General features: G+C 44.6%; 1 protein-coding gene across 1 annotated transcript; it reads left to right on the top strand.

Annotated features, from left to right (window-relative positions):
• The first annotated feature begins 9,646 nt into the window (after window positions 1–9,646).
• On the top strand, window positions 9,647–15,061 carry LOC143494175 (uncharacterized). The gene is made up of 2 exons (XM_076992265.1): window positions 9,647–9,973; window positions 12,460–15,061. The coding sequence occupies exon 2, from the start codon at window positions 12,526–12,528 to the stop codon at window positions 13,963–13,965; it is 1,440 nt and encodes a 479-aa protein (XP_076848380.1). The 5' UTR covers window positions 9,647–9,973; window positions 12,460–12,525; the 3' UTR covers window positions 13,966–15,061.
• Window positions 15,062–16,344: the final 1,283 nt, after the last annotated feature.

Here is a 16,344-nt window from a genome sequence, read left to right as displayed (position 1 = left end):
TTAGCCTACCTGCTGCTAAATTACACCATTTGTACAGGTAGGCCTAATTTATCCAGTGTAAATCATCACTTACCACTGTCTTGTGTTTTTTTTAGGGGTGGGCATAGATAAATTTTTTAAATCTAGATTAATCTCACTGAAATCTTGAAATTAATCTAGATTAATCTATATTAAAATGGCTCATATGTGTGCTACCCAAGTAATAACTAAAAGTCAGCTTTTGAGATAGGGTTTCTTAATACAGAGGGTGCATTAGACCAGGGGCTCATCTCCTGTTTCCAAAATGCATCAATGACTGCTTGGGGAAGCTGTTCTACTTTGATACTTGAAGAAAAAAACATACTCAATAAAATGTAGGCTACTCGTGTTCAACGGTTTATTCAGTTAAACATGAATTTGTAAGCCTACATACTGTACATTAAAAGGGGTTGATAACATGTTTATTCAGCTAAACATGATATTTGAAATGTAAGCCAACATTTAGTACATTTAATCTCACGGACATAATTTGGGGGGGACTTTTTCAAAAGCCGGTTTGGTCCTCTGAAGTTTTAACGGTTAAAAATAAATATTTAAATAGCGACGAATCTAGCGCTAGGACCATGCAGAAAACGACCGCTCCGATCTCCGCTCCGGTAATTTTTTACGTTCCTAAAAATGAATTTTCCATGAAGCAAACCTGGCGACTTCGTGGCTGCATCCATGTAAACACACGTACGATTTTTAATTCACAGGTTTGAAAACTCGTTCTCGCCCCTACTGTGCAATTTGGTTAGGAATACAGCCGAGCTAAACTGTCAAGTTGAAAGTCATCATAGTTTGCTTACCCATTTAGTAGATATATTAACGGCGATAATTTTTATATCGCCCGATAAGAGTATCAAATTAACGAACGCCGTTAACGCCGTTAACGGCCCACCACTAGTTTTTTTGTGTTCCTCTTCCTTCTTTTGTTTTCTCTTTTGGCTTCCTGATGGATAAATTCGCTTCATGGTTAAGTTTCATATTTGCCGGCGTCTAAAGCCTGGTTTATACTCGACAGTGTCTGCCTGCCTTCAGCAGCTGGTGGGAGGGGCCCCCTTGAGGGGGATTCTGAGAACAGTGTCATTGCTCATGACTTTGAGAATGTAAAGGGGGGCTCACACAGTTTGTCGCTGCATTTAATTCTTAACCTGTTGTCTGGGGGCCCCAGGCCAGCTTGGGGCCCCAAGCAATTGCCTGGTTTGCCTGCCCCATCGCGACGGGCCTGCCTCTGCTTCCCCTGTGTGTTCACCTCCTTAACTCTGCTGGGATTTGTGTTGTACAGTCCGCTATGTCGGCCAGCTTCAGTGCAGTCAGCTGGTCCCGGCTGTACACAGAGCAGACATGTTGCTGCGCTGCGTGAGTGAAAAAAGTAAAAAATAAACTCTCTCTACTAACATGAATCGAGAGGGCACAGCTTCACAAAGTTACCAACTACGCATACAAATGTTTAAATAAAGTAAATAAGTAAAAGCGGAAAACAACAGATGAGCAACTGTAACAGGCTGCATGCAAACTTGCACCTGAGTGTCAGGAATGGCAATCACGCCCGTGACCGCCAGAGGGCGCCATCACCCGAATATTGATCTGCACACCTGAACCTGATCGGCTACTCATACACGCCCTACTTAAGGACTCTGCTCACACAGACCAGTGCGAAGTATTGCCTCCCCGTGTAGCATTACCAAGCCGTATTTACTATCCTGTCTGCATTCCTGGTTACCGATCCTAGCTCTGCCCTCTTGTCTTACGCCTGTTTGCCTAGCCCTTCTGTACCTCTGCCTGCTGCGATTGGACTGTCCTGGTTTTTTGACTCTCTGCCTGGTTTTTTGACTCTCCTTTTTGCCTTGCCCTTTTTGTACTGTTGCCTGCCTTCCCTACGGGGTCTGCTCAGTCCTTGTGTTTGATTAAAACTCCTGTTATTCCACCTGCGTATGGATCCCTCACTACCTTCGGGTACGCCACCGTTACAGAATACTTCGCCGCCACCGGATCCAGCAGGACTGCCAGCGCTCCAAGCCGCGGTGATGAACCAGGGACGCATGCTGGGAAGCCACGAACAGCTACTCAACCAACTGGTATCCGCAGTTGATGGCTTGTCTCGCACGCTACAAGGTCTCTCCCTTACTACTGCCCAGTCAGCTGCGCCTCAACCCTCGCCGCAGCCAGCGGCTGGGACGAGAAAGCCCTACTTACCGTGTATCGCCAGAGTTTGTCTGACACGCTCCGAGCTGAACTAGCATGTAAGGACGACAACTTGTCGTTAGATGATTTGATACGCCTGTCTATCAGGCTAGATAATCTGATTCGGTCACGGAGGAGTTCTGCCGTAGCCACCACAGCCCCAGTATCCCCCTCGTCTACCCAGCCTGAACCCATGGAAGTGGGACGCGCTCGCCTGTCACAGACCGAAAGACAACGGCGCGTCCAGGACAGACTCTGCTTATACTGTGGCGAATCAGGTCATTTCAGAGCAAACTGCCCCACGTTGAGTGGCGGAGCGACTGCTCGAAGGGTGAGTCCTGTTATCTCCTTACCCTACGACATACGTAAGATGACTCTGCCTGTAGAAGTAATGTGGGGTGTTTCTGCGCCTGTTGTTGCAGCCCTGGTAGATTCGGGAGCAGCGGGAAATTTTATCGACCATCAGTTCGCGACCCATCTGTCTGTTCCCCTGATTCCGTGTACTACTCCTCTCCATATCAAAGGGATCGACGGCAAACCTGTCGGATCGGGTGCAGTCACCGAACGCACCATTCCAGTCAGCGTGCGAGTGGGTCTGTTACACACTGAGACGGTGTCATTTCACGTCATACACTCCCCAGAACATCCCGTAGTGTTGGGGTTTCCCTGGTTAGCTCAACATAACCCCACCATTTCATGGTCGTCAGGAGAACTGGTTAAATGGAGCAAAAAGTGTCACGAGTGTTGCCTACATACAGCAGTCAGAACGACTAACATTGAAAGCCCTGTCGTCCAGAATACAGTTAGTCTCCCTCCTGAGTATGCTGACTTCTCCGACGTCTTTAGCAAAACTAACGCTGCTACTCTGCCCCCACATCGTCCCTCTGATTGTGCTATTGAGTTGATGCCCGGTGCGATTCCCCCCAGAGGGCGGGCGTACCCGTTATCGATCCCTGAGACAAAAGCCATGAAGGAATACGTGGAAGAGGCGTTACAACTGGGCTACATTCGCCCCTCTGTGTCACCTGCAGCGGCTGGTTTCTTTTTTGTGGAGAAGAAGGACGGTGGGTTACGCCCCTGTATAGACTATCGCGGTCTAAACGCCGTGACGGTAAAAAACTCATATCCTCTCCCCTTGGTGCCTGCTGCAGTGGAGCAGTTACGCCGGGCCACTGTGTTTACTAAGCTCGATTTGCGCAGCGCATACAATCTTGTACGTGTAAAGGAGGGAGACGAATGGAAAACAGCGTTTATCACTTCAAACGGACACTACGAATACCTAGTTATGCCATACGGTTTGGCCAACGCCCCCTCAGTGTTCCAAGCTTTCATGAATGACGTTTTCAGAGAATTGCTTAATCGCTGTGTTATAGTTTATATTGATGACATCCTGATTTATTCAGAAACCCCAGAGGCCCACGTCGTGCATGTCAGAGAAGCGTTGCAGCTCCTTAGAGAAAATCACTTGTACGCCAAACTGGAGAAATGTGCCTTTCATACTACGGGTGTGCACTTTTTGGGCTATCACATTAGTCGTCAGGGGGTGGCTATGGACACCGGCAAGGTGGGAGCTGTGCGTGATTGGCCGCGACCCCGGTCGGTTAAAGAACTCCAGAGGTTTTTGGGTTTTGCCAATTTTTATAGGCGTTTTATTCGCAATTACAGTCTGGTTGCTGCGCCCCTCACGTCTTTGCTAAGGGGGTCTCCGAAAAAGCTGCCGTGGACTCAGGCAGCGGAGGGCGCCTTCTCGCAGTTGAAGCGGAGGTTCAGTTCTGCTCCGATTCTGAAGCACCCTGACCCCGCGCTCCCTTTCGTAGTGGAGGTGGATGCTTCGGACACCGGCATAGGGGCCATTCTGTCGCAACGTCATGGGTCGCCCCCGAAGCTCCACCCCTGTGCCTTCTCACGTAAGCTCTCTTCGGCGGAGCGGAATTACGATGTGGGCAACAAGGAGTTGTTGGCGGTGAAGGCTGCGTTGGAGGAGTGGCGACATTGGTTGGAGGGGGCGTCGCACCCTTTTTTGATCCTGACCGACCACAAGAACCTCGAGTACATCAAGGCGGCGAAGCGGCTGAACGCGCGACAGGCGAGGTGGGCTCTCTTTTTCACTCGCTTTAACTATGTCATCACTTTCAGGCCAGGATCGAAGAACACCAAGGCAGACGCGCTCTCCCGTCTCTATGAGGGAAGCGACACGTCGGAGCCTCCCAAGGCGATCATCCCGGCCTCCATGGTGGTTGCTCCCGTTCAGTGGGACCTGGATACACAGATCCGGACTGCTCACCGTGACGAACCTGCTCCTGCCGAGTGTCCCCGGGGTAAGACCTATGTGCCTACTACACACCGTCAGGAGTTGATGCAGTGGGTACACACAGCCCCGACCTCTGGGCATCCGGGTATCCTGCGGACCGTGGAGCTGCTTCAGAGAAAGTACTGGTGGCCTGAGCACCAGAAGGATGTGAAGGACTTCGTAAACCGATGCGACATTTGTGCTCGTTGTAAGACCCCCCGACGCCTGCCAGCAGGGCTACTGGTGCCTCTACCTATCCCTCAGCGGCCCTGGTCGCATCTCTCTGTTGATTTTGTGACTGATCTCCCCAGGTCCCAAGGAAACACCTGCATCCTGGTGGTGATAGATCGGTTTTCAAAGGGTTGCCGACTGATCGCTCTGCCTAAGCTGCCTACTGCCATGGAGACGGCTGAGGCTATCTTCTCCCATGTATTCCGGCTTTATGGGCTTCCTGAGGACATAGTGTCAGACCGGGGACCCCAGTTCACGTCTCGGGTATGGCAGGCGTTCTGTAAACTGTTGAACATCTCAGTGAGCCTGACGTCGGGGTATCATCCCCAGAGCAACGGGCAGGCGGAGCGTCTGAACCAGGAGATTGGCCGCTTCCTCAGGTCCTACTGCAGCGACAGGCAGGGGGAGTGGAGTCGTTTCCTGCCCTGGGCAGAGTATGCCCAGAACTCTCTCACCCACTCATCCACCGGTCTAACCCCTTTCCAGTGTGTCCTAGGTTTCCAGCCTCCCATGTTCCCATGGTCGGGGGAACCTTCAGATCTTCCTGCAGTGTCTGACTGGTTTCGTCACAGCAAACGGACCTGGGAGGCGGCCCATGTGAGACTCCGAATGGCTATCCGCCACCAGAAGATCCAGGCCGACCGCCACAGACGGGCGGCTCCCGTGTACTCACCTGGCCAGATGGTGTGGCTTTCCACCAAGGACCTCCGTCTGAAGACACCATGCCGGAAGTTGAACCCCCGCTACGTGGGGCCTTTCGAGGTCCTGGCTCAGGTTAACCCCGTTTCCTACAAGCTTAAACTTCCTCCTACTTACCGTATCTCGTCCACCTTTCATGTCTCGTTGCTTAAGCCTGCACAGCCCTCCAGTCTGTCTCCTGACCTGCAGTCGTCCCCGCCACCTCCGCTGGACATCGACGGTGGCCCGGCCTACTGGGTGAACGAGCTCCTGGACTCCCGCAGACGGGGGCGTGTGTTGCAGTACTTGGTGGACTGGGAAGGGTACGGACCTGAGGAGCGCAGCTGGGTCGACGCCCACAAGGTCCTGGATCCCTCCATACTCCGTGACTTCCACGCTGCCCACCCGGATCGCCCTGCGCCGCGGCCCCGGGGCCGTCCCCGTCGTCGTGTCTCTCGGGTGGCTGGAGCCACCCGTTCAGGGGGGGCTGATGTCAGGAATGGCAATCACGCCCGTGACCGCCAGAGGGCGCCATCACCCGAATATTGATCTGCACACCTGAACCTGATCGGCTACTCATACACGCCCTACTTAAGGACTCTGCTCACACAGACCAGTGCGAAGTATTGCCTCCCCGTGTAGCATTACCAAGCCGTATTTACTATCCTGTCTGCATTCCTGGTTACCGATCCTAGCTCTGCCCTCTTGTCTTACGCCTGTTTGCCTAGCCCTTCTGTACCTCTGCCTGCTGCGATTGGACTGTCCTGGTTTTTTGACTCTCTGCCTGGTTTTTTGACTCTCCTTTTTGCCTTGCCCTTTTTGTACTGTTGCCTGCCTTCCCTACGGGGTCTGCTCAGTCCTTGTGTTTGATTAAAACTCCTGTTATTCCACCTGCGTATGGATCCCTCACTACCTTCGGGTACGCCACCGTTACACTGAGCACCAGTCCCGTGTATTGTGTATAAAAACCTGATCAAAACAGATTAAAACTCATTTATCTAAGGAAAGACTAGCCAAAATATATCCTAACTGAGATGCACGCTGTGACAGATGTCACAATGTACCAGCCAACCTGACTCATATGTTTTGGTCATGTCCGGCTTTGGCAACTTATTGGTCTATGATTTTTAAAATTCTGTCAGAAGCTCTCAAAATTAATCTCCATATCAACCCAATAGCAGCCATTTTTGGTGTCTCCGACTGTAATAGGATAAACAGACACAAAACCATTATTGCTTTTACAACACTACTCGCTCGAAGAAGAATATTATTGCATTGGAAGTCAAAAAGTCCTTCCAAAACATCTATATGGCTGAGTGACTTGATGCAATTCATACACTTGGAGAAGATAAAATATTCACTTATAGGCTCTAAGAACAAATTCACTTCTAGTTGGGAGCCTCTTCTGACGTATTTAGGTAAACTTAAATCTATGCCTGATAGCACTTAGAAGAGCTCTGTCACTGAGCCTCTTATCTCTCGTAGATCATATATTCATCTGCAACAATGAAAATACTGGTATAAGACCTAATCTGAAATGTACTGCCCTTTACAGTGATATTTTGTATTGCTTTATGAATGTGTTTGTATATTATGTGCGTGTGCACATGTGTAATTGTACTGGACTCAGATATTGGTTACCTCTTGTTGTAACAACAGTGGTTTGTGTATAGGGGATGGACGGGCAAATGTACAATATATATTAATATAATAAAAATAATATAATAAATAATATTAATATAATAAAAATATTTTTTTTTTCCTTCAGGGGGTGGATACGCATATGTTATGCGGTGGGGAAGGGGGGGTTGAAAAAGAGTGAAAATGGAAACTGATTAATGAACGTACTGTACTTTGTATGTATCCAAATTTCCAATAAAAAAATAAATAAATAAATAAATTATTAAAAAAAACAACAGATTAAAAAAACATTTAGAAATTGCAATGAATCAAATACATACAAGTAACTATTCCACAATATGTGAACATTTCAGGAATGCTGTGTCCCGTGTACTGTGCACGGTGTATAAGCCATTTTGACTACCATCATTATCCAACGTTGTAAAACTACAACAAAGACATAACAAGTTGAAAATATAAGTTGGTGCATTCAACAATAATTTTGTAATTACATGTTCTAGTCATTCTAACAATTGCTAAAAAATTTTTTTTACATACCTCAGTGTTAAGATATTCACTTCAGTGAAAGAGGGAGTTCATCACACAGATGAACATCAATGTTGGCCATTTTTAATCACACACACACAGACACACTTTTACCTACCAGTTAAACTTAAAACAGCTTTTTGGTCAACTCTTGTCGGTCAACCATGTTGTTTCTGCTGCTTAAAACAGCATTAGAACTTGAATATGTGCCTAAATTCTGCACCTGATGACCGGCACAATAACAAGGGCTGTTTTACAAACACATCTTAGCAGAAAGATGTTTCATAAAGCATCATTGAAGACACGTACATGTACATTTAACACCTCTCATGTATCTTAGCAGAAAGATGTTTCATAAAGCATTACACTGAAGACACGTACATGTACATTTAACACCTCTCATGTATCTTAGCAGAAAGATGTTTCATAAAGCATCATTGAAGACACGTACATGTACATTTAACACCTCTCATGTGTCTTAGCAGAAAGATGTTTCATAAAGCATTACATTGAAGACACCTACATGTATATTACACTGAAGACACATACATGTACACCCAGCGCACCACGGACTGTGCTAACGGGCCGCCCAATGGAGGATGAGTTCCCTTTTGAGTCTTGGTCCTCCCGAGGTTTCTTCCTATTCCCCACCATCTAGGGAGTTTTTCCTTGCCACTGTCGCCTTTGGCTTGCTCATTAGGGATTTGGACCCATACGATTGTTAACCTTGTAAATCTTGTAAAGATTGTAAAGCTGCTTTGTGACAACATGTGTTGTGAAAAGCGCTATACAAATAAATTTGATTTGATATATTTACCACCTCTCATGTTATTCTTGCAAATGTGTAATGGAAAGGACGCTAGACAGTAATTCACAGCACATTTGGACTAAAATCACCAATTTATTGTCTAAAATTCCACCTTAAATGATCCCACCATATTCCTGAAGCTGTGAATAAGAAAGCTAGAGTTTACTTCACCTCACCATTATCACATTAAATTCAAACTATAAGCAGGCATATTTCGACATCAAGAGATCTGGATGTATTTATCTCCATGTTAACTCCATAACTCTCCCTATTAATTACAACTAACACAGTTGTTGTGTTTCCACTGTATTTAACAGCCCTGTTGTAAACTATACAGCTTGCTGTAGTTTTATTTTCTGCAATAAAATAAAGCCAAACGGCGCATGTCTTCCTCTCAGACATTTCAATACTCCGGTGGTGTCTCTCTCTCTCCGTACTGTAAGGTGTCGACTCGAGGAGAGCGCTGAGTGGGCGGGGCCAGGCGGAGCCTACCTGCATGGTTGCTGAGCAACGTGACGGTGTAAACTAAAGACGAGAGGGGGCGGGTGCGCTGCTCCGTGCTGTGTGACTATTTTAAGAGTAGCGACAAATCTAGCGACTTTTTGTGGTGTTACTGGAGACTTTTGTAGAATCGGAGATGAACACACATGGTCTTCAGTTACTGTCCTCAGCGAGCAGCGGGTGCTGCCGTGAGCCCCGCCCACAACACTCACAATGCAGTCAGAGCAGACCCGCACCGCTCCACGTCCACGCTGCAAATGAACTGCGCATGCCCAAAGCCGCCGCTGATTGACCCCGCCCCGTATTTACAGAGCCGGATGTAAATATAAATGCGTCTTCAGTGTAATACAAAATAAATCACTGAATTTAACTCACACAGTCTCCGTCAGTCACTCTAACATATTTAGGGTATTTTAATCGTTTTTTTCTTTCCCACAACGTTATTATTTTACAGCTTCAAAAACAGGTTTTATGCAAATTAGGCGATGACGCCATTTTGTGACTTTTAGAACAGCAAATAGCGACTTTCCTTACTGAGGAGTTGGCAACGCTACTCTTACAGAACATTAGAGCTCTTAAAGAACATTTTGATCTCTAAACGGTAGCAGTCTTAAGGGTGAATTTATTGGATTTATATTTCCTGGTCGGAAAACGTAAGCGACACGTAGGAGGAGTTGGATTACATGCAGCTCCGCCCCCTGGACCGACCAAAAGAAACTATGGACGGTGGGAGGAGTTGGATCTAGATCTAGCTCCACCCCCTGGACTTTTGCTTCTGCAGATACGGATACTTGTTGGCAACGCTGCTCTTACAGACAGAGAAGAGACTTTGATGAATCCACGTACGCAGCAGCAGTCGGTGTGTGCGGGAGAGTTAAAAAGATTGAGTATTAATCTTTTTACACGAGCATTGCTCCAAATCAATAGCAGCGTTGGTATCGATATTTGGATCGATCCGCCCACCTCTACCTACCATCACCATCGGACATTACAGACCACAGGTTTCCTTATTCTCAATATCAGCATCGGGCGTTTAGTGGAGTTGCGCCTATTGTCGTGTTGGTGTTTGGAAGTGTTGGACTACTGGTTGACCTGTAAGTACTTAACTTAGTAATACGTACCACTAACACCTTTTAACCACATCTTAACCACACTAGTTTGTTCGTTCCGTTACCTCACGGTTGAATCTCGTGTCTTGACTAAGTTGGTGGAAAATTCAATGTGTTAAAGTGTTTTTATAATGGATGTTGTAGCGCTAACTAACCCAGCCAGATAACGTAGCTACTTATTTGATACTATACGAATATAATTATTAGTGGTGGGCCGTTAACGGCGTTCGTTAATTTGATACTCTTATCGGGCGATATAAAAATTATCGCCGTTAATCTATTCTTAAAGTTGGGTTGGGAACTGGGTCAAAATGGGTAAGCAAACGATGAAATGATGACTTTCAACTTGATAGTTCGGGTGTATTCTTAACCAAATTGCACAGTAGGGGCGAGAACGAGTTTTCAAACCTGTGAATTACAAATCGTTCGTGTTTTTACATGGATGCAGCCACGAAGTCGCCAGGTTTGCTTCATGGAAAATTCATTTTTAGGAACGTAAAGTGTTACCGGAGCGGAGCTCGGAGCGGTCGTTTTCTGCATGGTCCTAGCGCTAGATTCGTCGCTATTAAAATATTTCTTTTTAACCATTAAAACTGCAGAGGAACAAAACCGGTGTTCTGTCGGATTTTCCTACCGTGTCCGTTGGCATCGCGTATTTGTAGACGTATCTCTTAGTTTGTTTACCTTATGGAAACGTTGTAATGTAGCGCAAATCAGCGTTTAAAAAGTAGTATTTGTAGACGTATCTCCTAGTTTGTTTACCTTATGGAAACGTTGTAATGTAGCGCAAATCAGCGTTTAAAAAGTAGTATTGTAGACATATCTCTTAGTTTGTTTACCTTATGGAAACGTTGTAATGTAGCACAAATCAGCGTTTAAAAAGTAGTATTGTAGACATATCTCTTAGTTTGTTTACCTTATGGAAACGTTGTAATGTAGCACAAATCAGCGTTTAAAAAGTAGTATTGTAGACATATCTCTTAGTTTGTTTACCTTATGGAAACGTTGTAATGTAGCGCAAATCAGCGTTTAAAAAGTAGGATGAGCTTTAAAATAAAAGTTTTATTTTGCGTATTAGTGTATACACGGCTCAATCATTATCATGCGGAAATACAAGTCCCTATAAATAGGTAATAACAGGTAGTAAAATGGCGCTGTTTAAAACATTTTAATCAACTAGTTAACTTAATGCACAGTTGAAAACATTGCAATTGCAAACAAAGAAGAAATTATAAACAAGAAATTGACTTACTGCACTATTGAAAGGACTAAATAGTACTGCATTGTTGAAATTCGCTAGCAGGCAGGAAAAATCGATGGGTGTAGTAGGCGGCCACCAAAATAGTGACGTAAAAGCGACTTGCGCATGCGCAGTAAGCCTTGGTATGAATTTTCGATGGGTAGGAAAAATCGACAGAACACCGCCCCCCCCCCCCCGCCCCCAAATTACGTCAGTGAAGTTAAGTGTACTAGATGTTGGCTTACATTTCAAATATCATGTTTAGCTAAATAAACATGTTATCAACCCCTTTTAATGTACAGTATGTAGGCTTACTTTTCCTAAGCCCAATAACAACATTTGGGAGAAGCTTTGACGCCCCCTCAGGAACTCCTTTAGAAAATGTTTACTGTGTATTGTCTCCCCACCCCCACATTGAAATGTAATTTCTAATTATTTTCCCATTGTTAATCGGTTTCTCTTTTTGTAAATATCCATCACACGATATAAAATGATCTCTAAAGGAATCTAGTCTTGTAAATAGTCACCCTGCAAGATTTTACAAATGCAAAATGTGGTAGTTGTAAATTCATATGTGACTTTCAAGCAAATGCACAGCAACTTTCGAATTCATCACACTACACGCACAAATACGTACGTACAAAAAATGTCCGTTGTAGATCATGTGACATTTTGCACACTTTTAGCAGGAGCGCTTTCTAAAGAGGCCAACATAATTTTTACCTTCAATCTACCTAGAAACATGGCACAATGAGTAATCGTGTGCACAGGTGAATTTTCTGTGATATGTTGGTGCTGCACATAGATTAATTCTCTGATGCACAATAATTAAAAAGATCAAATCACACTGCTGGAACTCATAAGGAGCTTCAACAGACCAAAGCAGCTCTGCAGCACCATGAGAGAGAAAGGAAGGAAAATAACAACTTTGAAAATAAAGTTGATGAACCATACAAAATAAAAGTCCCTATAGACTGGCACATAGAGTGGCACTGAGCCTAACAGAGAGAGACACGTATCACAACATAGACAAATGTTTTCATTTTAGTGAAGTAAGGAAGCCTAGCACTGTCTCCTGATGGTCTTTAGCATGAATGTCTTTAGAATTAATGTCTTTAGCATTATGCAGAGCCCAAATGGTTCTTTGTCATGATTGCAAATTCATTGTGAGAAGAAGATGAAACAATGTCTTTTTCCTCTAGGAATTAATGCTATCCACTTTCCTCAACAGGTAAACTTTACCTACATAAACACATTTATCTGTGAGGAGTATGTCAGACTGCTGAAATCAGTAAACATGGAAAAGGAGAAAAGCTACAACTGCTTAGAGTGTGGGAAGAATTTTACTAAACAAAGTGATCTCCAGAAACACCAGCGCATTCACACAGGAGAGAAGCCATATTACTGCTCAGAGTGTGGGAAGAGTTTTACTACACAGGAAAATCTCCAGCAGCACCAGCGCATTCACACAGGAGAGAAGCCATATTACTGCTCAGAGTGTGGGAAGAGTTTTACTAAACAGAGTCATCTCAACGAACACCAGCGCATTCACACAGGAGAGAAGCCATATCGCTGCTCAGAGTGTGGGAAGAGTTTTGCTACACAGAGTCATCTCAACGAACACCAGCGCATTCACACAGGAGAGAAGCCATATCACTGCTCAGAGTGTGGGAAGAGTTTTACTCAACAGAATAATCTCAAAACACACCAGCGCATTCACACCGGAGAGAAACCATATCACTGCTCAGAGTGTGGGAAGAGTTTTACTACACAGAGAAGTCTTCAGCAACACCAGCGCATTCACACAGGAGAGAAGCCATATCACTGCTCAGAGTGTGGGAAGAGTTTTACTACACAGAGTCATCTCAACGAACACCAGCGCATTCACACAGGAGATAAGCCATACCACTGCTCAGAGTGTGGGAAGAGTTTTACTACACAGAGAAGTCTTCAGCAACACCAGCGCATTCACACAGGAGAGAAGCCATATCACTGCTCAGAGTGTGGGAAGAGTTTTACTCAACAGAATAGTCTCAAAACACACCAGCGCATTCACACAGGAGAGAAGCCATATCACTGCTCAGAGTGTGGGAAGAGTTTTACTACACAGAGTTCTCTCAAAGAACACCAGCGCATTCACACAGGAGAGAAGCCATATCACTGCTCAGAGTGTGGGAAGAGTTTTACCACACAGGAAAATCTCCAGCAGCACCAGCGCATTCACACAGGAGAGAAGCCATATCACTGCTCAGAGTGTGGGAAGAGTTTTACTACACAGAGTCATCTCAACGAACACCAGCGCATTCACACAGGAGAGAAGCCATATTACTGCTCAGAGTGTGGGAAGAGTTTTACTAAACAGAGTCATCTCAACGTACACCAGCGCATTCACACAGGAGAGAAGCCATATCACTGCTCAGAGTGTGGGAAGAGTTTTATTACACAGGGAAATCTCCAGAAACACCAGCGCATTCACACAGGAGAGAAGCCATATCACTGCTCAGAGTGTGGGAAGAGTTTTACTACACAGAATAGTCTCAAAACACACCAGCGCATTCACACAGGAGAGAAGCCATACCACTGCTCAGAGTGTGGGAAGAGTTTTACTACACAGAGAAGTCTTCAGCAACACCAGCGCATTCACACAGGAGAGAAGCCATATCACTGCTCAGAGTGTGGGAAGAGTTTTACTACACAGAGTCATCTCAACGAACACCAGCACATTCACACAGGATAGAAGCCATATCACTGCTCAGAGTGTGGGAAGAGTTTTACTCAAGAGAATAGTCTCAAAACACACCAGCACATTCACACAGGAGATAAGCCATACCACTGCTCAGAGTGTGGGAAGAGTTTTACTACACAGAGAAGTCTTCAGCAACACCAGCACATTCACACAGGAGAGAAGCCATTTCACTGCTCAGAGTGTAGGAAGAGCTTTTCTCAACGGAGTCATCTCCAGAAACACCAGTACATTCACACAGGAATGAAGCCATAACACTGCTCAGTGTGGGGAAGTCCGATGCTTCTAGCTCCAGTTCTAGCTAACTGTACATTTTCTGTATTGCACTAATACTGCACTGTATTAGTACAGAATGAAGCATGTTGGACAGACTACATGTGATCTGCAGTAAACAGTAGTGAGAGACTGAGCACAGATGTTTGAACGTTTCCTCATCAGTCATGAATGATTTTAAGTTTCCTTATGTTTTCACTCTCCATGGCTAGGAGGCTAACTGGTATCAGTGTCCCTGCTTGGTTATGAATGTGATGAGTTTGTTAGTGTAAATGTGGATCGACACATAAGAGATAGTAGTTGGTAATTGAACATGAGAAACGTTAGAAAAACATGCTCTAAGAAGTAAAAAAAACCCACCGAGGGTGTTCATTTCCTCTCTCGTCTGAGACAAAGCCAAATTAAAAAATATTGTCTGCTGTGGAGAATGAATCCCTCCAGATTATCCTCCTCATTGAACTCGTGGGAGGGACAAATCGAGGAGGGTAGCTACATGATTGACAGGGAGGCGGGGCTAGACACGACACCCTCCTTAAAATCTCAGCATCACCTCTATTCCGTGACCTACAGAAAGCATGGACTACACTTGCTTACAAAGTGAATATACAAGTTATTGTGTGTTTTGTATTCCTGTAAAAATATTAGGCCTGAAATTTCAATGTGTTTCAATAATTTAATTAGTTTTTAATATGTGACTAAAGCTGATGTGAAATGTGCATACATGTTTTAACTGGGACTCCATGGAAACCATGGTGGTGTTTTTGACTCTTCTGAAAGTCTGTAAATGCTCTATTGACAGATTAAAAGCAATACTACACAAACAGACCTTTTAGTGTTTTGTTTTTTCTTTAGTTTGTTACACTCGCATCACGCTTGAATGTCTTGAACATATAACAATTGAAACATTACTTGGTAACAACTAATACACTGAAAATAAATACCACTTTGCATTTATACAGTATGAATTACACTGTATTGTGAATGCATTATGATACTTCCCCTAGCTATATCTCCAATAGCCTACATTGACTTTACATTACATCTATTTAAAGAAACTGGTCAAATGTTTGATGAGTACAGATCAGCTCACCAGGACCAGGTACTTTATTACTTTTCTGAGTGAGAATAATGCTGCAAACCTGATGGAAAAAATGCTGAGATAACCAAACAGATCTGACACACTCACACTTCCTCCACAAATATCAGTCAGTTGGGGAAAGAGGAACAGGGACGTCCACTCTCTTCCAGGGTCTTGCTGGGTGTCCCATATGAAGACAGAATGTGATGGGAGATCACAGAGATGAAAGAAAACAAAACTGAGTCTCAGACATGAAGAATTTAAGGCATTTTCCCCACTGTTTCCAAATGTTTATCTGAAGTGACAAACCCAGATGTGTATCATCACTATGTTGCTGAAACAGTGTGTTTACACCAGAGAGCCAGTGAAAGCTTACTGCAATTTGGATGCTTATAATTACTTTCTCAGTGGAAAAGTTGGGAATATTTGTTCCTATAGTGCAGAGGGCATCAGAATTGTATATGGTGAAGTTGGAGCAACCTGCCAAACACGTCACTATTTCTAAAACATACTGCACATGTTTCTTAGTAAGGAGTGGGGGGTTGTTTTGTTAAACTCTATATTACTGGACCCAACTCAGCACAAGAGGACAGTTTTTGGAAATCTGAAACGGCTTATAAGCCACTCATCATTGTGGACCAAAAATCATAATGGTCATGGAAAACACGCTCTCTGCGAATTCGGCCATTAGCAATATTACATTTACATTTATGGCATTTGGCAGATGCCCTTATCCAGAGCGACTTACATTTTTATCTCATTTTTTATACAAGTGAGCAATTGAGTGTTAAGGGCCTTGCTTCCAGTAATATCTTCCAGGCCATGACACCCACTATATCTTCGAATAATATCTTCCAGTAATGCCAACGCTGCCATCTCCCAAGAACTCCAGCGCAACATTTCATGCATGTTTATATAATCTAGGCTAAGTGGAAACACGTTAAATGATTATTTCAGTAAGGCAGTGAAATTGTCTGAATAATTTACTGCTTAATTTTCTCATTAATTTACTTTATTTTACC

Source organism: Brachyhypopomus gauderio, unplaced genomic scaffold (assembly GCF_052324685.1).
Source record: "Brachyhypopomus gauderio isolate BG-103 unplaced genomic scaffold, BGAUD_0.2 sc91, whole genome shotgun sequence".
NCBI lineage: Eukaryota > Metazoa > Chordata > Actinopteri > Gymnotiformes > Hypopomidae > Brachyhypopomus > Brachyhypopomus gauderio.
The sequence above is the reverse complement of the archived record's forward strand: the minus strand, read 5'-3'. Positions and strand labels throughout refer to the sequence as shown.